At 46.4% G+C, this 23,398-nt stretch overlaps 1 protein-coding gene across 1 annotated transcript; it reads right to left on the bottom strand.

Annotated features, from left to right (window-relative positions):
- Positions 1 to 232: 232 nt before the first annotated feature.
- LOC138504279 (surfactant protein C-like) lies at positions 233 to 23,272 on the bottom strand. Its single transcript, XM_069624667.1, has 6 exons — positions 23,094 to 23,272; positions 22,173 to 22,316; positions 16,439 to 16,576; positions 14,254 to 14,361; positions 5,120 to 5,267; positions 233 to 676 (listed from the first exon to the last, which is right to left on the bottom strand). The coding sequence occupies exons 1-6, from the start codon at positions 23,265 to 23,267 to the stop codon at positions 567 to 569; spliced, it is 822 nt and encodes a 273-aa protein (XP_069480768.1). The 5' UTR covers positions 23,268 to 23,272; the 3' UTR covers positions 233 to 566.
- Between the last annotated feature and the right edge of the window lie 126 nt (positions 23,273 to 23,398).

The following is a 23,398-nucleotide window of genomic DNA, read 5'->3' as shown; positions in this document are numbered from 1 at the left end:
TGTACTTTATCCTGTGAGTGGTCAAGTGGATTTTGGGAGGCCTGCCATCCCTCTTTTGGTGTACCCAAGGTGACTGTGTTCAGATCTGTCATAGCTCTGTGCCTTCTGGTGGTTTTTCTCCATTCATAAGATACACTTTCCCAAATCCGGGCAAGTCTCAGAAGTCTCCCTTACTTTGGTGATATCTCTTTCATAGGTTATACAGATTGGGCTTGGAATATATACAGATGTATTCATCTTAACATTTGTTTATTAATATTTCAAAGTAAAAAAATATGTCCCATATTGAAAGGCAACCATACTGCTATTTCAATGCTAATATTTACATTTCTCAAGCATATTTACGGGTAGTGCATTAAACGATCGGATATTGCGCATAAATTGGGTCAGCATTGAAGCCACAGTGAGTGCTGCAGCTGGGCCACCTCTAGGGAAAAGGAAAGAGTCCTCAACACCAGTGTTCACATAAACCATCTTTCGATTGTTAGATCTATTGCTTTTATTCAGGAAACACTAGAAACCTTCACCGGAGTATCCAATGTCTTCTTATGAATAGGCAGCCAACCCTATATGTTGTAATAGTAGCAAATGTATCTGCAGTATAGGTAAGGTTGACCCCCAATGTACACAAGGTAGCAGTCGTAGTAGTAGCAGTACCGATAGAGAGCTCTGGACGCTGCAAAGAAATAGAATAAATATATAGAGTTAAACAATAGCAACAAAAACCAGAGAATCATCTACATAGATATAGTGGCAGTGCTCCATATTTCCTATCCCTGGGAAACCCCTTGCTATGACATCATTACACTGAATGAGATTCCATACTAAGAAGCCTCTACATAAAAGGAATTTGACAGTTGTGAGTGCTTCAGGCAAGTTCTCTCTCCCTATACTGCCTATCTAACATGATCATGCATGTTTTCTAGCTGTCTTTATGGCAGGTGGATAGGCCTTTGAATGGATACCATGTTTTTGTATAAACTCTGGCTTTTTGTTTCTTTTTGGCTCGCCAGTTTATTGTTTCTTTTTGGCTTGTCAGTTTATTGTTTCTTTTGGCGCTCCTGTTCCTTTTTGGCTCGTCATTTTTTTCTTTTTGGCTTGTCATTGTATTGTTTCTTTTGGTTCTTCTGTTCCTTTTTGGCTCGACATTTTGTTTCTTTTTGGCTTGTCAAGTTTGTTTCTTTTGGCTCTCCTGTTCCTTTTTGGCTTGTCATTTTGTTTCTTTTTAGCTTGTCAGTTTATTGTTTCTTTTGGCACTCCTGTTCCATTTTGGCTCATCATTTTGTTTCTTTGTGGCTGGTCATTTTATTGTTTCTTTTGGCTCTCCTGTTCCTTTTTGGCTCATCATTTTGTTTCTTTTTGGCTTGTCAGTTTATTATTCCTTTTGGCTCTCCTGTTCCTTTTTGGCTCGTCATTTTGTTTCTTTTTAGCTTGTCACTTTATTGTTTCTTTTGGCTGTCCTGTTCCTTTTTGGCTCATCAATTTGTTTCTTTGTGGCTGGTCATTTTATTGTTTCTTTTGGCTCTCCTGTTCCTTTTTGGCTCATCATTTTGTTTCTTTTTGGCTTGTCAGGTTTGTTTCTTTTGGCTCTCCTGTTCCTTTTTGGCTCGTCATTTTGTTTCTTTTTGGCTGTCAGGTTTGTTTCTTTTGGCTCTCCTGTTCCTTCGTCATTTTGTTTCTGTTTGGCTTGTCAGTTTATAGTTTCTTTTGGCTCGTCAGTTTAACTTAGTTTCTTTAGAAGCTTCCTGGATGTTGACGTGTTACGAAGTGAGGAATGGCTTGCTATCAGCAGGCACCCATCACCCTGGGAACGTTTACATCGCAGATGATTTTTACTCAAATAAAGTTACAAAGTTTGGTAAAAGATGTTTTCTTAGCTGTAAATCGGTAAGTAAAATCCTGATGTTAGGTGGAAAAGAATTCCTCAAGAATGTAGGAATGCCAGAGAATGACAGAGCATGTTTTTGAGGAATTCCAAAGACAATGTGGTCTAATGCCTGAAATACTTGGGACTGTCTGAAGTAGGTAATTCACTTCCTAACAATGGTAGGTTACGATACCTGGCCCGCATATGGATGTATTTGTGGGGTGGGCAACATATTTTAAGGAATGGTTCAGCTTTTCTATGGAGTTATTGGAGGGCGTGCCCAGTGGTGATAAATTGATCGGGCTTGCAGGAACCCACAAATACACTGAATGCCTCATTGGTACAGCTTTGAGCTCGACCAAAGACCACTTAGGTATTGCATTCAACTGGAGTTTTCATCACCCAGTGGCAAAGTCTCTCCTCAGTAAAGATGATCATGATTTTGCGTAGCAGGTTTAATGGAACATGTGAGATGAGGAAAAGATGTTAAACTTGCACCTTCATTTTCAGTTACAAATCAACTTCAAATACTAGGGAATGTCACAGGGGATCCAGCTTGAGTAATACACCATTCATTGCAAACTCAGGGAGGCACCATTCATTGCAAGCTCACAGAGGCACCATTCATTGCAAGCTCAGGGAGACAAAATGCATTGCACGCTCAAAGAGGCATCATTCATTGCACGCTCAGAGAGGCACCATTCATTGCAAGCTCAGGGAAGCACCATTCATTGCAAGCTCAGGCAGGCACCATTCATTGCAAGCTCACAGAGGCACCATTCATTGCACGCTCAGAGAGGCATCATTCATTGCAAGCTCAGGGAGGCACCTTAATTGCACGCTCATAGAGTCACCATTCATTGCAAGTTCAGAGAGGCACCATTCATTGCAACCTCAGAGAGGCACCATTCATTGCAAGCTCAGAGAGGCACCATTCATTGCAAGCTCAAAGAGGCACCATTCATTGCAAGCTCAGAGAGGCACTGTTACATTGGTATGAAGCTTCCGTACATGGTTCTAGAGCTGTTGGCCTTAACACTCCCTGGAAGTATCGGAAGAAGTCACTTCGTGGAGTACAGAGCAGATTTAGCGCAAAGGACCACATGGTCTGGGGATCCACCAAAGCAGGCCTCGTTGACCTCATAATATAGATAAGGTTGCTTGGTTCAATGAAAGACAACATCCTGTGCGTGGTGTCGCCGAGCAGTACATGGACCTTGCACGGCCCCACCCATGCTGACCCGGACGTGCCAGAAACCTTACTTGGTTATAAAAGAGAGAAGACCCCACTCATCACAACCCTCAGAAACATCAGCCACCCAGAGATTGAATCCAAGACGGCAACAAGAATTAAAATAACATTGGGTAGCGGAGCTGCAGCACTGGCTGCTAACTGAGTGTTAGCATCCATTGAATGTGCAATCCATCTTAATAGTAGCAAAACCATAGTTATACTTGCATGATCCTCACACCTGTACACAATTAAACTATTAGTCATTCCAAGGCCAACCTTGCATAAGGAGAGCAGGATTTCGAGAAGTGTGCGAGTTAGGAGTGCGTATAGTGAGGTCCAGTTGTGCTTGTGGCCATATGGCAAGAATGAAAGGAAGAGAGCGAGCGGTGTGGAGGTGGGAGAGGGAGAGAGAAGAGCAAAGGTAGTGAAGAGTGGCGGAGGACGAAAGAAGAGCACAGAAGGGAGGCAGAAGAGTGATGGTGGGAAAGATAAGTGGGAAGGAAATGAAATGGAGAGGAACAGAGGTGGGAGAAGTGGTTGTGGAGAGATTAGAACAGGAGGGAGAAAAAAGAACAGAGGTAACAGTAGAAGAGAGGAAAGTGGATGTGCTGGAGAAAGGGAAGAGGTGAAGGAGGGTTAGACAAGATTGTAGGAGGCAAAAGAACAGAGTGTGGTGGGGAAAAGAAGAGGATAGAATGAGGTAAAAGATAGATCAAGGTTTGGAGAAGACGAGAGAGAGGAGAAGGCAAAGTAGGAGGAGGTTAAGAAAGAGAAACGAGGAGTGGAGGCTAGAGAATTAATAAAGATATCCAAGGAAGTGGAAAGAAGGGAGAGGTGGGGAGTTAAGGAACGAGTTGTGTGGTGGAACAGCCGGGATGCCGAAAAGGTGACCAAGTAGAGGTGAGGAGGAACATGAAAAAGGAAGGAGACAGGAGAGAAGGGGATGAGGATGAAAGAGGGGAGGCTGAGGAAAGGAATGGAATCCTCTTCCCTGAGTGGAATTATTCAGTCGTGGAGGGGTGAGTTTGTGGCTGAGGTCTTGGAAGAATAATCGGCTGATCCCAGCTCGCGCTGCCAATAGGGGATGAAAGGAGCCTGTTCATACATGGTCCAACACCAGGCCCAGGAGTCTAATGCTCGATACCCAATACCACATGCCGGGTATTATCCTATAAATCCAGACAGACCACCACAACATTGTGACCGGTCAAACCCAAGGGAAAATAAATCTCTACAAATTACCTAGGAAGATGTGCGGGTCACTGAAAGCCCCAGAGACTGCGGGTGATTGCATGCCGCTGAGAAGTTAGCCATTTAGGTGAGAGAGGGTAGAACTGTGGAGAAGCATGATTCTAAGGGGAGCTGGCCCAGTTACACCTATCCCAGAACTCCGCCCCGTTGGCTCCATGTTATATCCAATAAGGAGACGGGAACCTGTACTGTGGCTTAGCGTTGTCCATTGATCCAAGAGTTATAGCACTTGGTACCTGCTAGATTTGTTTTATTAACGTTTGTAGTAGACACAGAAGCTATCAGACAGCCTTTTCTAGATGTTCACTACGGTTTACGAGTTTGTAACATTTTCAAGCTCATTGGCAGCCAGAAAATCAGGGTGCAGAGTTGAATTTCTTGCCATTTCAAAGTGCTAACTCATCAGCCAAACGTTGGGATGCAGAAATAAATCGGCCCTCGGCTGGATCTCTGTCCATAGATTGACTATCATCTGAAGCGTCATTTTAGAAAATCCATCCCTTTAGCTACTGTGGTGAAATATTCTTTAAAAGTAGAAATTGGTCATTTTTGTTGACCCAATGCTTTTCTGACGATTCTGTGATAACTCTGTGTTGAGCTAAGAGAAAAACCTAACTGTGCATTCTTTCATCAGCGGGCTCCCAGTTGACTTTTTTCATCTTACGGACCTAATCAAGCTAATGATTGAAATGTTACGGCGATCTACTTATTACAATTCAACAACGGTCCTTGATTCCCATCTATAAAGATAGCAAGATGATAATTACCTGCTGTAGTTTCCTGTATCCAATAGATGGGGACGCTGCTGCAGAGCACGTTGACACTGGTTCCCAAAACCGAGCGATCCACCACGGCGTCCTTCTGCGCAGTGTAGGTGCTGTTCACCTGCGACGTTGGGCTGATACTAGAAGTGGACTGAATGCACAGATAGAGGCGTGTCAGTGAGAGCATATGGTAGACACAGAAGACCTAGGACGTTCTGTCTTTGTGAAAATACTGATTACTGCTTTTGCTAGGCATCAAGTGTGGCATGCTGGAGTAAGGAGTCGGACAAAGGGGTGGCATTTTCATTGTAAATCTTTATTTAAAAAATTATGAAAATACCTATCTTTCCCTATCTCTAAAGGGTTGTCCCTACCTAAATAAAGAATGACTTGTGTCCTCGTCGTCGGGGTGGTTGTCAAACCAAAATTGTCCGTCCTCTGTCCAAGTTATCCTTCTCTAGGCCTACCACTCAACAATAGACATTAAAATAAATCGCTCCAGGAGAATGACTCCCTTTTCCTGATTCAATGGGATCAGTCCTATGGGCAGTTTTCTATTTGTCTGTGATAATAGTTCAACTTCTGCACTTGTAGTCAATACCAGGAGAATGACTCCCTCCTTCTCCTGGTTCTAACAGTTCAGCCACTGCTGTCTCTGGCTGGTTTCTTATAGTTGTTCCAGTTCAGCACACAAATAGTTAAAGTTCAGAAAATTAAAATCTTCTCTTGGTCAACTTGGTCAGCCTACAGGCTGCTGTTTGGCACTGTTTTGCTTTAGTTTCTGGTTCAACAATTATGTGGAAAACCAGGAGAATGACTCCCTTCTCCTGGTTCAGCTAGCTCCGCCTTTGGCTCTCTTTTGTTAACTTCCTGAAACTGTTTTTATCAACATTTGCAATTCTTCCCAGGCTTCTCTAAGGGCTTGCTTAAACATCATACACTCTTTCCTTTTCCAATACACAGTTATTGCTTGACGTTCTTTATCTTCCCGTAACACTATGACAAAGTAGACAGTTCGTGTGGCACGCTCTGGCCTCAATGTCAGTTTTTGGAATATTGTGTTGAGGAAGACTACTTCCTATGTACTCTTCTCTTTTAGTCTCTTTGACAGAACAACTGAGATGAGGGAGATCACTTTTGATGTAATCGTCACACTTGGTACTTTAATTACAAGCCTTGAAACAAGGGAGATTACGCCTGAGGCTTTCTTTCCATTTGATACTCTTAACACAACTACTGAAAAGCCGGAGATTACTCTTGATGTAATCTGAACACTTGATACTTTTATCACAACTCTTGAGAAGAGGGAAATTACTCCTGAGGTTTTGTACCCATTCGATACTCTTGACACAACTAATGAGATGAGGGAGATTACTCCTGCTGCCTTTTTCCCATTTGGTACCTTTGACACTAATAATGAGACGAGGCAGATTACTCTCGATGCCTTCTGCACATCACCCCACCCGGTCTCCTGTGACTCTGGTTGCTGCTTCTTTGGCTGGGGCACGTCGCCAGTTCTTCCTGGGGTGTTAGGTTACTGCATTCCCGCTGAACACTCACCTTTCTCCTTTCCTCTCCCTGCTGATGTGCTGTGGCTCTGCGTGATTTCCAGCCAGCCCGTATCGGTGCTGTTAACGGACTGTTCAGTCCACATCCTCAAGATCACTCCACCATCAGTCGGTTCCCAGCTTCCAGTCAGGCCCTCTGTCTGTCTGCCTGTGAAAGACTCCTGCAACCTGCTTTTGACATCCTCCCAACTTTAGGTTTGCTTTGCTTGCATACCTACTTGTTTGCAGGTTTGAACTTCCCGGGTCTGACAGGCTTCATGCCAGCCTCGCCTGCATAGCCTCTCACTGAGTCCTTTCTCCATGTTTGTCGTACAGCTGGGTGTTCCCCAGTGAAGTGTCATAGTCCTTTCTTTGTGTCCACTGTGTATTCTTCATGCCTCCTCTGGGCCACCTCTTCCCAGTTCCGTCTTTACTTGGCAAAGTAGTAGTTTGTAAAACTCCTTCAGTCTTCTTCCCAGTGCTTTTGAAATATGATTTAAGATCTGACTGAATGTCTATTTTAATCATAGAAGGAAGTGTTTGCCTGTCTCTCCTGTCACCATTTTCCAACTCAATTCTTTCCTAGTTCCCAACCCACTCCACCACACACTCCTTCTTTACCTGCACTGTTTTGCCACCGTTAACCACCTCACTCCAAACTCATCCTTCAGCCTAAGAACATTTTTACACTTGGTCTCCCTACAACAAACCTCCACCTTCCGTCTGCCACCTCCTTTTCCGCCAGGTGGCATTGCATGCTTTGTCTCTGCTGGCATCAACCTATTCGTCTCATGTCCCACTCATTCCTCATGAGAGGAGGGCTTATATCTCATGCCACCAATCCCCGGCTGCCATGCACCACTCCCACTCTTCTCTGAACTTAGTAGACCAGAGCCTGGGGGAAAGATGACTGCATCTGGCATGTGCTCTTATCAGTGAGCCTGTGTGAGGATTCCCCAGCCAGATGCAATATTTCCCTGTGGTTCTATGTGAAATTCTCAAATATTGATGGTCACGCACAAAAAAGACAGTTTTTTCTGGTGGATTTTGGTGCGACCCTTAATATTCTGTAATTTCCCTTTTTTCACCCCCAAACTCTTTTCCCCACCTATCCAGCTCCCCACTGCTCACTTCAGTACATGCCCCCCACTCCTGTCACAAGCACCAAAAGAAACATACACTGGCACGCCCATCCACACACAAACATACACACCACTTCCCTGCGTCACCCATGGCTACCACCAGGCCTGGACGTGCTTGTCAGCCCATGCGCGCACTGTGTGCAGCACGGGCATGGCAGATCTCTTTAGAAAGACTGCGCTGAGCGGTCTCAGTGCGATCTTTCTATAGAAATATTTTTAAAGTCGGAAATAATAAAAAGCCATTGGGCCTGATTACGAGTAGGGCAGTAAGGGATACCGGGCACCGGTAAGGAGACCAGTGCTGGTAATCCCTTACCGCCCTACTACGAGTTCCCTTTGTGGGTCCCTCCTGTAACGCCTGGTCTGACCAGGCGGTATGGACGGGACTCATTAAGGGACTTTAGAGCTAATAACTGTACCGCAATTTGCGGTACTGTTATTAGCGCCTTCACATTCCCATTGAGCTATATGGGGGCTCAAATGGGAATGGGGAATGGATTTTTCAATGGGGACTTACCGGTCCCGCAAAGGTCGGACTACACCAGTAAGTCCCCATTGAACCATACCGGTGTCAGACACGTTATTGGAGGCAGTCATGGTGCAAATAGCGCCATGACTACTTCCAATCCAGAATGAGGCCCATTTTCACTCTATACCTGCCCGGTAGCCTACTCCAGTGGGCAATAACAGCCATTTCACTCAGATTTAATTACATGTCCTATGTCTCTAATAGCCAATATAGCCCACTACAGCGGCCTATATGACAACCCACACCCAAGCCATGTACCCAGGAGTATTTCTTTTAAAATAAAGCTCTTTGTGGCCCAAATGCAACAAGCTCAGAGCACAAACGAGCTTCATTCTAGAAAAAATAAAACAGCAGTCATAAAAACAGATGGGCAGTTGAAAAAGCCACCTTTCTTTGGAGGCCTTGCAGAGAAGGAGCCAAAGACACAGTAGAGAGCAACCGCTGTAGGAGCCAGGAGAAGGCGAGTGGAACAAGCATTGGCAAAACCAACAGTTTGGGCTTTTGTGTAGGCAGGTGATAGGCATTTGCCAGGCACTGCCATTAGGGCACTTCCTGCCCATAAGACGGCAGCAGATGACAAATAGTGTGAGTATGTGGGGATATGATAGCAAGTGCCTGGCAAGTGCCCATCTAATACATACATGCCAACCCTCCCGATTTAGGCGGGAGACTTCCGGCTTTTCAGTGAAAAATTTTGCTATTTTTCACGTTCTTCCACCTAAAATAATTCTAGCCCCAACGCATTCATATGTGGAAATGTATATCTCCTGATTTCTCGGACGAAATCTCCCTCCCACGTGCCTCGGAATGTTGGCATGTATGCTAACATCTATACACAAGCCAAAACTGTTTGCTTTGTCAATGCTTGTTTTTAATAGGACTTCGGATGTGAGGGCACACACATTGCTTATAAATCAAGTGGCTGAAGGCACACTTGGTTAAGATATTTTTATTACACCTGCAGCACTGATGTACTTATGTCTATAACAGGTGAGTATTCCCATAGGGACTCGCGTCACCAGGGTGATCAATGGGTCGGTAAAGAACCAAACACCCACAGTCTGTGTGTCGCTCCCCACATCTCACCACCCGCCTACCTCCTTTTTCCATCATTAGTTTTGGCTTACAGGCAGGACTTTCAGCACTACCTAAGAGCCACAACTACAAAAGGGAGGTTTGTGGAAGCCTGGAAGTTGGCTCAGAACGTGATGCAATGCCGTTGGTTAGTGCCCTCCCTCCAAGCCATCTACCTTTCTCTGATGCACCTCCCAGGTGTTCATTTGGCACATCAAGAAGCGGCATTGGGCAGTGCAATGCCTCACTCTAGTTTCATGGGCAAGCGGAAAGCAGCATCCATGCCAGTCTGCATGGGCGAAGGGTGTGTCTGTCTCCACAGACAGACCATGTACCAGTGCAAACTAATGTTAGAGTCAAGACAGACTATGAAAAAAACACAAGCGTATGCCCTAACAATGATGCAGGCAGTCCAATATACCAGGGATATTTTGGGGAGAAAAGGAGCCTTTGTTATAAGGGTAACTCTGACCTGTAATTTAAAATATGAGGGAATGCCTGCACTTGTCAAATTCATGCAACCTTTTGCTCTCCAGATGTTTTGGCTGCACCCCCCATCGCCCCTTGCCTGCCCAGTCAATGGTGAGGGGTCATGAGAGTCGTAGTCCAGAACATCTGGAGAGTTGCAGATGGCAAGCCCCAGCCTTGCATGTTGTCAGGCCTCTGCCTTTGCCTCCCTCCCTTCCTCGGGGATGCCTGCCATGCACTCACGGCCCTCTCCATGAGCACTGATGTATCAGCATTACCCCTGATCCTCTCCCCCACCCCACATTCGGACCTCTTTAGCAAGGAGGGCTCTTTCACTGACACTTTCTTTCCTCTTCTCTTGCAAGAAGCCTATGTCCGTGGTGGGAGGGGGGTGGGGGGGCTTGAATTTATGTATCATCGGGACAATATATAGCATTTCCTACAGCGTAAATATCTTTCCGTTTGAAAAACATTCCTTTGTGAGATGCACATTTTAAACCATTTCAATGGCTGCCCCCTATACTGTCTTTAATCCTCCATATCCCTGCTGTTGATGTACTCCCCAAATACAGGCTAAGTAAGGTCTCTTGGCACACACAGAATGGCTCCTTGCTGCATTGTAGGTTGTGCATTTGATAGTTTTAATCTCAGGCCGCAGCGTGTGTCTGCGGTTCGCTCCCATCACGCGTCCCTGACCGAGTGGTCCCTCGGATCTCCCTATTGTGTGTGCCTCGCGCCCCCCTTCCCCAGCCTCCTGCAACCATGCACCCCCCTTTGCTCTTCCTCATTGACTGCCCTGTTTTGCATTGTATTGCTTTGTGTCCTGCTGCATTTTTCCTTCTAGGTTTACATTTGTCTACTGCTTTGTTCTTTTGTATATTGTTCTGTGTTGTGCTGTGCTCCACCCTCCTCTAGGTTCTTTTTTAATGATTGCTCTGTTCCTGTTGTCCTGGTAACCTGATTTGCTTACCCGACTGCCTTGTTTTCTGCCTGCTCTTCCATCTGAGTTCTTGTCTACTAAGTCAATTGTCCACTATTGTCTTGTCCCTTTCTGTCTCGTCTGCTTGCACCCCTCCTTGTGTCCTCCCCTAGTGTCTCCCCCCACCTTTCCTCTCCATCCATCTTCCTCTTTCCTCTTCCCCCACCTACTCTATGGTGCTCTCTGTTTCTCCTATCTTTTCAAACTGCTTTTCTATCGACTGTCCTGCTCTCCTCACTAAGTCTGGTAGGAAGATGTTCAAAAAGGATATCCTGGTCTCCAGCCCAGTCCTCCCTATCACTGACACCTAAACCAGTGCTTCCTCCAGACAAACCCTCACCGACATCCTCTTTGTCGTTCTGTCGCCAGATCTATGGACTCTTCATATGGTCTCTGTGCTCTATCCTTTCTCTTCTTCTCCCATTAATGGTGGCACCCGGTGGGAGGCCCTGCTGGTCCCCTTCCACTCCTCTAAGGTCATCATTAATGTTTATCTGAATGGCTATGTCTTAGTCCAAGGCCCTCAGGCCAACCTTCTCCTCTTTGATGGATGCTTCCCACGCCTTATCAATTTTCTTTCTTATCTTGCTGTCCCTTCTCTCCCCTCTTCGGCTTCCTTGCCTCCCCCTCTGCCTCCTCCTTGGCAACCTTGCCCTCTCCTCCTTCCTCTTCTGCCCCTCCTTGGGCTCCTTCTACACCTCCGCAGGGCGTACCTATGATTTGTACCCCTCCTGGAAGTCTTTCAAGGTTGGCAACCTTCTCCACTATGCCACTCTCGACACTCGCTCAGCTGTCAAACACTCCTCTGACATCTGCCGCCTCCTGGAAGAACTTGATATCGATGTCCTCGGTCTCACTGAAACATGGTTCACGGCCAGCTCTGTCACAAGCTTTGACACTCTCCTCTCGGATGGCTACAAGATCCTCTCCGCGCCCAGATCCAACCATTCCAGAGGGCTCTAGCCTTGATCTTTCTGGAGTGGATTTCTTCCTTTCCTCTGTTCTTCCCTGATGAGGTTTCTAGACAGGTCCAATCTATGAAAGCCTTGTCAAAACAGGTTCTTCGCTGTTCTTCCAAAACCATCAAGGACCACATTGACACCCTAGCTCCTGCCCTGGCCGACTTCTGCAACCACTCATTCGCCACTGGAGCCTTCCCTCCCCCCCTGAAGCACTCTCTTGTGTACCCTCTTCTCAAGAAACCTTCGGCCGACCCTTCCTGCTCGGCTGACTATCACCCGACATCCATCACTCCTTTCCTGGGCAAACTCCTGGAAAAGCTGGCCATCTCCCAGCTTAATATTCACACTGAATCTGTTGGTTGCCTCCATGACCATCAGTCTGGCTTCAGAGCAGCCAGAAGCATGGAAACTGCTCTCCTGAACATCCGTGAAGACCTGCTCTCTAACCTTTATTCTAATCTCATGTATGTCCTCGTATTCCTCGATCTCTCTGCTGCCTTTGACGCGGTCAACCATGTCATCCTGCTCAATCGTCTCCGTGATAACCTGGGTATCACCGATCAGGCCCTGGCCTGGCTGACCTCGTTACTCTCTGGTTGACCCTCCCTGATCCAACTTGGATCCTTCCTTTCCTCTATGTCACTCTTTACCTGAGGTTTTCCCCAGGGGTCTAACCTTGCCACACTCTGCTCCATCTGTCAGTGCTATGCACATGACACTTGGCTCGTTTTCAGGCTCCCCTCTGCCACCTCTTCCCCTTCTCTCATCTCTGACTGTCTGTCTGCTATCCAGAAGTGGTGTGCCGCCTTTCTGTCACTCTCTGGCCGGCCTCCCTTGGTCCTCTTCCTGCTCCCACCTGTGAGGCTAAGAACCTTGAGGTCATCTTTGACTCCACAGTCTCCTTTTCTCCTCACATCTCTGATGTCTCTAAGAAGTCAAACTACCAACTGAACCTCCTCAGAGATATTCTTCCTTTCCCCTCCTTTCACCAGAAGCTCACAGTCTCTAAATCTCTGGTTCTCTCTAAGCTGGACTACTGCAACAGCCTCTTTCTAAACCTGCCTGCTTCTACTCTATGCCCTTTGCAACTCATCCAGAACAGGACTGCAAGACTTTTCCTCGGCCTCAAGCCCAGAGAGCGTATCTCTCCATCACTGAAATCTCTGCATTGGCTCCTAGTGGCTGCAAAGATTAAGTTCAAGACCCTCTCCATTGTCCACAAGGCCATCTGGGTCCTGGGTCCTCAATACCTCCAACTCTCTCTTTGTAAATACCTTCCTACTTGAGCTCATCGCTCCTCCAACTCCCTCAGGGTCAGTCGCTTCTCCAAGCAACAAGCTGGTGGTAGAGCTCTTTCTTCGGCTGGGCCTCCCTCTGGAACAGCCTCTCTGCCTCTTTGAAACTTGAGGAGAACCATCTCCAGTTCCGGAAGCACCTCAAGACCTTCCTCTTTTCTTCTGCCTTCTCTCTTCCTCTCCCCTGCTGATTTCCTGTCTGATACTGCACTGGTCACCTGGCTACTCTCTGATTACGGGCCCAAGTGCTTGCCCGCCCAGTTGCACACCCTCACTGCCTCCCGGCAACCCTTGCACTTGGGTCTGTATCTGTAACCCTACAGTCCCCCTACCTGCACTTTTCGACACCTGCTCTCTGCACGTACCCTTGCACCTGCCACCTGCTGGCCACACGTCTTATTATTGTTTTGATCCCATGTACAGCACTGCCCCCTCTCCTTTCTCCTGGCACTTTTTCCCCTCCCCCTTCCCCTGCACTTGCGCGATCACAATGTCACCTGGCCTAGTAAGATCGTTGTCTCTGTCCTCTCTCTGTTCCCCCTCCCTTGCCTCGTCGCGCCTTGAAACACGTGTGTATAGGGGCGTTACAAATGCCATAATATATCATTACCTTTAGGGCAGAGATCCACCATGAGCAGTGCAGGAAACAGAAATATTATTACCCAAAGCTAGTCTTAAGCATGGACATGAAAACAATATGTATTCAATCGATATGATTATTCATTTGACACCAGCACCCTGTGTACGAAATGAAACATGTTCAGAGTGTCTGTATTATTTAAACTGTTGCATTTGGACATTTCTGAGTTTAATTGGACGGATGGGTTGTTGACAACGGCAAACATATTGGACACATACAGTGACATCATGTTAACCCTCCTTTGGCACCCAATAAATGGAGAAGTAGAAACCCTTTGAGGGGATCAAGGAGAGTGGGGGGGTTGATGTGTGAAGCCTCCTCCTGTTGGCCAAGCACATGTGGCCAACCTAAGTGTCGACAGAAGCAGAAAGATGCCCCTCGCCTCAGTGTGTACAGCGAAGACATGGGTAGGTACTTGCACAGAGGTTGCCTGACTTCCTGGCCGATTTCCCCATCCAGAGGGGATTGCCGGTATCCCTGTTGTGCAGAGGCAGCTCTCACCTGCAGGTTCTGGAGGCTACTGCTGATGGAATCCAGGCTGGGGATCTTGCTCTTGTCCATCTTGGTAATGTAGCAGACCTTGGAATCCACCCTGGTGCAGATCAGGCTCTGTGCAAAGGCAACAATGTGATTAGTAAGATCCCTCTGCTTCCCTTCAAGACATCTCTCATGGAGGTAAAGGGGGGGCGGGATCTGTTTCCAGGGGCGACAGGACAGTAACTAGGCTTCTTGTCATACAACTACAGAGCTGCTGGTGGGGTGAACATGTGTTCTAATGTCAGAGTGAAATGACTAGTATCTCCCTCTCAACACCTCATGATAAAGGCTGAAGGGAGTTACTGGGGGTGGGTGATGCTGAACATTGCTTTACTGCTGCGAGCACATTAAGGGAGAGATAGAGTGAAGACCCCAGAGAATGTGGAGGGACTGATGGATGAGAAGGTCTGAAAACCTTCCCCCCTGTTTTACAAAACACCAGCGTTCACTTTGCGACTGTTAATCACTTTGCTTTATGTCCATTTTCCCAAGGGAGGGACAATACACCACACTTCCTGAAAGAGCTTTAAAATATTGTTTGTTTTGCCTCCGATTTCTACCCCGAAAAAATAGGCTTAAAGGGAAATATATGTCTTATGCAGTGCTTCATGCCGGATTCCTCCCACTTCTAAGCACTGTAATACTAGGTGCTAGTATTACCCAATGTAATGGTAATCAATTAATTGATACCAGAAAAATCAATCCCCACTAAGCGGGATTCGAATTTGCGAAGTGAAAGATATCCCAATGACAATGTTTGAGGTGAGCCCATCCAACAATTACCAGTGGTGTATCGTTATTGTTGGATGCTGTGACGTTGCTGGATTGATCTATACCGCGCAGCACCATTGGAGCTGGAAGGCAACATCTGCATTAGACTGTGGTAGATTGAATATGGATTTGAACCAACATATTTTCTAAACAAGTGACCGAGTTTGTACTGGAATCATGCTCGGACTGGCCTGAACATCAAGCAGATCCACTTCCATACGCTTTCAAATTTACCAAATCCTCATCCCTTTTATCCGATTGAGAATCAACCAAATTCTAAAAGGAAAATGAAAGCGATCGCTTCAGCGGTGAAAGTTTAGTGAAGTCACAGTAATTGGCTCCCACCTGGAATAATGAATAAACCCTGACACTGATTGCATTTCTAATTGGTTGAGGTCAAGATGAGTGCATCGCTTTGCAATCCATTTGGCCAGCGGCTTGACTTATATTGAATGTATTTGCTATTACTTATACTCTGGTAGTCTTATACGTGTATCACAGCAGTAAACTACTTTATGTTTTAGCTCTAGTCCCACCTTCCCATCCACTTACTAGTAACTTTACTGTGTGTGTTCTCTAGGGAAGCTCTCTATTTATAAATACACGTCTCGGGAGGATAGCCCAGGGGCAACGTGCTTGCCTTGGAAGCAAAACGACACGTACCATCACAGGTTCGATCCCCGGGTCCGCGCTTAGAAACCTCTGGGTATTAAGCGCGTTATAAATAACCTATCATACCACTTGGTAACTTTCTAAATAGAAGTAATACGAGTGAAGATTGACCAATTATGAGTTTACGTACAAAAAAATGTATTAACATTTTGGAGTTTGGATGCTTCTATTGAGACATATAATATAGGGCAGACGTTCCTTGAAGACACCATTATTCCATGCTCCAGACCTGCCTACATTTAGAAAAGAAAACCCCGGAATTCACGTCAGCCGGACGCCCCGCCCACTCAAGTCCCCTCACACTTGCTCCACCCACACGGTTCAAAAAAAGGCCAACACCACAGTGTGATGCCAGAACAGGGACGGGATTTGCTCGCAAAGCTATGTATATGCCCACACACCTCCATGTGATTGGCCACTAGCAGTATGTTTATAGCCAATCACATGAAGGTGTGGGGAACGTGCTGGCACTTCCTGACTCTTGGAGACTCCACGCTCAGAGCCTGGAAATGCAGAGTTTCCCTCTGAAGTCGGAGATTAGACGGGTTGCCACGCTCTGCATTTTGACATAAAATATGTGTCATTGGGAAATCAAGCCGAGTCCACCATCATAACTGAACTCCATGTAATTTAGAGCTGTGCGCAACACAGTTCATCTCTTCATAATTTTCACAGTCCTGCAAAGCAGGCGAGCTCCAGGACTTACGTTGGTGTAGTCGTACAGGATCGTGGACGAGAAGTTTTTCCCGGTCACGTAAAACGTCGCCACGCTCTCCTGCTTGTTGACTGTGGCTGTCTGCTGGGAGTCAGAGCCGTCTGGGTTTTTAAAAGACAACTGAAAAATCTGAAATGAAAAGAAACTCCGTGAACTTGAAGATGAATGTTAAATGTACGCACGCATTTTCTCATGAAAAAAAATGAGGAAGCTGCACACATAATCCCACATGCCTCCTACACAAGGCACAACAACGCCCGCACTAGAATGCAGCTACCACCATGACAAATTCGGTCTAGCTGCACACATCCTACACATAATACCTGCCTCACATACCCTGCACACTACTTCCAGCATTAGAATGCAGCTATCCTCCACGAGAAATGCGGTCTACGTGCACATTTACAGAGTGCACACACGCACTGTTTACTTCTCTGACTGTCTCCACTTACCTGGACTCTGGTCCCCGAGGGTTGGTTTGTTTGTTTATTTATTTATTGTGCGCGTCAGACCCGGGGGTATCAGGGCGCAGAATACAGGAAGGGTTACAAGAATGCTTTCAACTTAGAGGTAGAGGGTATTCAACCTACAGTGCGTTGAGACCATACCAATGGTGAAAGGCGCAATACAAATGCCCATAAGAGGAAGTTGAATAATTGATTTCAAGTTTTCTAGAATACATATTTTGTGAATGTATTTGTGTTTTCTTAAATTCCGGGGTCATCTTAACCAGAAGCGTGAATCCGTTTTTAGAATGTTGTGTAGTATCTTCGTTGGTCTAGGAGGGCGGTGCCGCATATAGGTGAGGTGGCGGTCTCTTGTCATGTGAGGACGTACGAGTGGCGTGGTGCTATATGGACAAAGGACCTGAAACTTGAGTCGGAATATGGGATTTTGTGGGTTGTAAGGCACTTCTGGGTCAGAGTAAGCTGAGTGTACGGCTGAAGGTAGCAGGTGTCTGCAACCTTTGGCTCTCCAGATGTTTTGGACTACAACTCCACTTAGCCCTAGCCATAATAGTCAGTGGTGAGGTATCATGAGAGTTGTAGTCCAAAACATCTAAAGAGCCACAGGTTTCAGACTTCTGGTATAAAGAAAGATAGTGGGCATTATGCGGGGGAAGAGCTGGGACAGCTAACACTCATTTGAGGCATGGGGAATTGGTAGAAAGCCATATTGCTTGCTATGAGCCAACCAACTCGAAAGGAAGGTGAGCGTGGCCAGGATTGTCAGGACGAAAGACTTGGATGCTATGTGTCTGTTTTATGCAAGCATAACTTCCCGCCCTTTCTTGCGTAGAAAGCTAGTGTAGCAAAGCAGACCACATGTCTGCGCATGTGTGTATTGGAAAGTCTTGCCAGAAAAGGAAACCCATCTATAAACCAAAAGGAGTTAGGAAATAGCCCAAAAGTAGCCTGACCATATACTTCTCTATGAGCCTAAATGTGCAAATCAGGTCCAAAGGCAACTGAAACAAAGATGTCACTGCGAGAGGACATCACTGATTGCATGCAGTGTGTTCTATCAAGGCGTCCATAGACGGAAGTGAGGGAATCATAATATAAGAGCATACATGCCAACATGCTCCATTCAGGAGATTCAAGTCCAGTCTTGGTTTTAAATTTGCATTGTGGGACCTGTAGTCCTAGATTTATAATGCAGACACCCAGTACTACAAGTCCCAGAATGCAAAGTTAAATCCAGGACAGGATTAGTATCTCCCGAATGAAACGGGGCAGGTTGACATGTTTGTAAGAGATCTCTGTATGGGAAGCTCTTATTATGTGCTCTCTTCAACTCTGTGCCTGTGTGTGGATGGCTCCGCAGGACCGCTGCATGCAATCAGTGATGATCAGTGATTGTATGCAGTGTGTTCAGATGAACCGCCAGATACGCAGGTGAGGAAATCGCATAATAAAAGAGCTTCCCGTTGTTCACAGACGGTATGGAGAAGTGAGACCCATACCCACTTAAGACCCTTCCCCGCACATCATACTGCTCATGGACACTCCCCTCTCCCCCATATGTCTTTGATTGTGTTTGTTAATGTTTGGCACATAAACTTTGGTTCTCAAACTTCTCGTTGGACTTCATTGCTTTAATAATGTGTGGCTATGTTGTGATACATGCAGTTGTGAAGGGGAGAAAAGAGGCGAGTGCTACTCTGGTGGTCTAATGGTTGCTGTCTAAAGTGCACTTTGAAAGCCCCAAATTCCTGCGCTTGCATGGGGTGTCCATGCAATCAAGTTTGGCACTGATTGCCCTAAACCATGGTAACAATAACCACGTCACTACCATTATCCTTCCCTCCCTAACCAACAACATATCTCGAAACACAACTCCGCCACCAAAACAGCCCATATTGCACAGTGGAATGTACACCACCAGGAGGAGCACTGCATTTCCCTAAACACCACATTCACCCACTACAGATACATCAAGACAGCTCTCTGCACTCCACATAAGGACTGCTCTGGAAGACGTCACAGACAACCGCACAATTACCTTAGCAACCTGGAACACACATTAAGCACTGCTACAGACAGCTCACAAAATATCTAAAACGAGCTCCCTACAGAGAGCCATCTCTTTTCAGATCTGCACACATCAGCATTGCAACAAAGCAATCTTGCCCTGCTTCCCACTGCTAGTAAATGAGTTCTCTACCCTACCTCTTGCAGTGCCCGAAGCTCCTAGAAACCTTGACAGTGGCACAAGGCACGCAGTACAATATTCAATAACATAGCCTAACAGGGCATACAGCAGGGTTTCACCCATTCACATTTGGGGCAGTGCTCTGGATGCCCAAGCAACTTCTGTGACTGGCAGCAGAGGAGGACATGAGGATTGGTTCTGCTGCTGTTACTTGCTGTACACACATCTCCGGTGCACTGAATGTTCGGTGAGACTATGTATCTGCATGTCACATGAAGTGGTGTGGGACTGAGGGGGGGGGCAATGCAACAATAATGCAATTCTAGGGGGCGGCACTGGCGGCCACTGACAGGAGAAGAACAGTACAACATATTGTCCCTAAAATTATTAAATCTGCCCCACTGTTATGGGATGTTTTGTTCATATAGTGTGAATTTATAAGGACTCTAACGTGTGCAGTTATGCAAGAGGGAGATTCGCTTATTTGCCTGGGATTCACACTTTGACGAAAAGTGAATGACGGATTTTAACCCACTCTGCAATTCAAGCACTTCACCAGGCACCTACCAAACTTTACCTGGTAGAAATATTTGAGGTTTAGATTTCAAGGCCTAAAATAATACTGCCTTATAAAATGTACTTGCAAATGACACAAATGACAGCAACCCAACAACATGTAAACCTTATAGAAACATGTTAAGCTGAAAGAGTATCAGTGTAGGTTTATTTTTGACATCCTGAAAGGAAGACTATAAGTCCCAGAATGCAAAATAATGCAAGCCTGAAACATCTCCTTTTTAAAACAATGGTAGTTTCACTACTTTGAGAGACACACGGAAGGAAGTTGTATCATAAACTAAGTTAGGTATGGAGATTCACAAACCTCCTGCATTAGAACATTTGACTATGGACATAAAGCAACCTTTTTTGCATGTCAAGCTAGTAGACATCATGAGTATAAACACATCGTTAAAAAGGGGCTTAATTCTGTTGCTCTCTTTAACTGATTTGAAAGTGTGCATAGATATGAAGGTAGCTGGTGCTGTTTGGGGTCTTTCAGTTGGAAATGTCCTGGCCATCACGCATAAGAAAGGCTTTACTGGCAACGCAAGAAGTGTGTTTGCATGTCGTTAAGGTGCTGGCTGCACAGCCCCCAACCTCCCTGCGTGTGCGCCTCAGGCAGGCCGTGACTCATGGGCAGTGTTTGCTCGTGCAAGCAGGCATGATTCTAAATGTGGCTCTTTTCGTGACCCTTTCAACTAAAGGTCCACACTTCAAAATGAAAATTAACTGGTGTTACCAAGTACCAATGCTTTACATTACACTCCCACCAGTGGATAATGCAAATATTTGATTTCATAAGCACTGTCATGCTGAGCAGCCCAGAATCCCCCAACCCGCACGCTCCCGTAATTTCCCGCACCTTTGAGTAGACCAGTTGTGCGGGAAATAGCCCAATCTGGCAACCCTGCCATTGGCCCTTACCCAGGGCTGTAAGTGGGCTGGGACTAGCCAGGGCCAAGCCCCGGGAGTCTCCAGAAAGGGCTCCCGAGCTGGGGACCTGCTAGGGCCCACCCTAACTAGCCCCAGCCATGCCTCAGACAGATGTCAAAGTGCTGCACAGTTACACTGACTGCCTGCTGGTGTCAACACTTCGGAAGTACTGACATCTGCAGGCAGCCAGTATGACCGTGAACCGTGAAACAAGAACCACAGTGACATAGCTACCCTGCAATTATTCCCCTGAAGAATTTCCCCTGAAAGAACGACTTTTTGTTGTGGAATATGGGGAAGAAACATGTCGGGTTCAATTAAAGCAGTAGTATATTGCTCTTTAAAAAATAGTTTTTCTTAAATTTCATACTGAACCAGTCATATGTTTACAGTTTGTCAGTATCTTGTTGTGAATGAATTATGTTACGTCTTTTGATACCGTACTGTGTTTTCTTAGCATAACCAGAAAATGGGTGGTGGTTTGCCTGCGTTTCTTGCTTTGGTGAACTTTAGAATGTTCCTATTTTTTAATTTTTAAATATTTATAAGGTGCACTATACAGCAAACAGGTTTTTCCAGGCGCTACAAGACAAAGGGGTGGGGGGGGGGCAGTCGAGATACACAACACTAACAGTCCTATTAGGCCTTGTGACATTCGGTTCGTTCAAGTGCAGTAACAGGAAGTGCAGGGGGGGTGACGTGGTAAGTGACAGTTCGGGTGGGGCAAAAATTAAGGGAGGGGGAGAAGGAAGAAAGGGCCCAGGGGCTAGGCAAGTGCTGGGGACAGCCTAGGGGGCCAAGTGCCAGGGGCTACCGGGGCAGACCACCGGCTAAGTGTGACGGGGTGGACCAGACTCGGGAGGGATGCCCAACCCACAAGGCTAGTCAGGGAAGGGGGCCGGAAGGGCAGTGCTGATTTGGGTGGGAGGGGGGTTGTGTGTCTGGTAATGACTGATCAAGGAGGGCCTGGTGCCCTGCAAGACTCATAGGGAGGGGACCAGGCCATCAGTCGCAGCGGCAGAGGGGGCACTAGAAAGGCAGCACGAGAGGGAAGGAAGTAGAGAAGAGCAGGGTCTTGAGAAGCTTCTGGAACTTATAGAGGTCTGGCTCAAGTCTGAGAGGGGCATGGAGGACATTCCAGAGGGAGGCATCTGCCGAATAGATAGATCTACCCCCCCACTCTCTGCTTGGCTTGGAAAAAAAACGTCTGAGCTGCAGAGAGTTGGAGCTAGAGGACCGAAGGGATATAGCTGCAAGGTATTTAGGGAGAGAGAGTTGGATGTAGCGGGGTCCCAGACCCCAGATGTAGTGACATTTATGCCAGGTAGCCTCTAGTGGTATCGTTGAAGTGGGAAGCGGGTATCCAAGGACATGGCTGGTTCGGTCTTGCCTTCTTCTGTTGCCACTCATTGGGTGAGCCATATCTTCCCTACCCTCTCCCCTGAATAAACTGCTTTTTTAATGGTTTATACCCCCCTCCCACCCCAGTCCTGGCATGCTGGATACTCCCCTTACTGACATCCATGCCTGTTCTTAGGATCTGTCATTCTGGCTGGAAATACCCAGGGGTACTCACTTTCTCTGTGTGATCCTGGGACATTTTGACTCCAATCAGGATTGCTGCCACCGCAAGCAGAGACAGGATGACCACCACCACAGAGACAACCACCAGCTTTTTCCGCTTCTCAGGGGTCCAGCCCTTGGGGGATATGGAGTAAACCTGCAGGGGGAGAGGAGAGGCAGTGTTAGAAGCATGGAGCGGGGAGACCTGCCGCCCAGAGGCAACGCAAAGACACCAAGATCCCTTCAAATGCAATAGAGCGACAGTCAAATTACAATACATTTTTAGACCAGCTGAAAATACCACACATATATTGCAAACTCTAATAATGAAACATTATTTTATTCGTTTTTTAAATTCATTTTTTACAGTATTATTAGTTTCTTTGCAAACAATGTAATGTGTTTCAAAGGCATTTCAGATCCGAAACACAAGGTATCTAGATCTGTATCTGTATTCTGAGCCACATTTGAAAACAATACAGGGAATGACATCAGCAGCTGAAGGTGTAATTGCAACTTGTGAATTTACAGATATAGTGACTGTTGGTGGATAAGAGCAGCATAGGACTAGACCAGGAGACTACAGCCTTTGGCCCTCCAGATGTTTTGGATTGCAACTCCCATCAGCCCAAGCCAAAGTAGTCAATGGCGAGGGATCATGGGAATCGTGGTCCAAATATCTGGAGAGCCACAGGTTGCAGAACCCTGTGCTAGACGGTGCTGTTGGTCAGTCATACCTGGTGACTTGCAGAGGAAATGTCCATGTTATGCGGTGAAACACCCTCTGTCCCCCACTGCTAACCCACCCATCACCTCCAACCTCGATGGCGCCTCATGCTTTGACATTCTGTATAAGAGCATTAGAAATGGAGGGCATGCATTTTATATTATAGACAACAGAATAAGGTAAAGAAAGTTAAACACAAAATCTTACTGGAGGAGACTCCACCAGGTCAAGTTTGCTGGCTGTCTCCATCCTGCCGGCTGGTTCCAGAAGTCGTGCCTTTGTCACAGATGGAATCTTGAGGGAGCGATGATGCTTACTCACCGGATACCTCTCTTTTATACAGAATATACCAGGAACCAATGGAAATATTCGGCACTCCATTTCTTTGAAAGCTGTAATAGAATACGGCATTTTCAGAGGTTTATTTTTATGACAGTAACAGAAAACGACGTCTCATTGTTGGGTGTTTCCTGGTTTTTTGGTGTATTCACATATTGATTCTGGTCCCTTTG

This window comes from Ambystoma mexicanum, chromosome 11 (assembly GCF_040938575.1).
Source record: "Ambystoma mexicanum isolate Mex_15411 chromosome 11, UKY_AmexF1_1, whole genome shotgun sequence".
Lineage (NCBI taxonomy): Eukaryota > Metazoa > Chordata > Amphibia > Caudata > Ambystomatidae > Ambystoma > Ambystoma mexicanum.
This window is presented reverse-complemented; position numbering and strand designations above follow the sequence as displayed.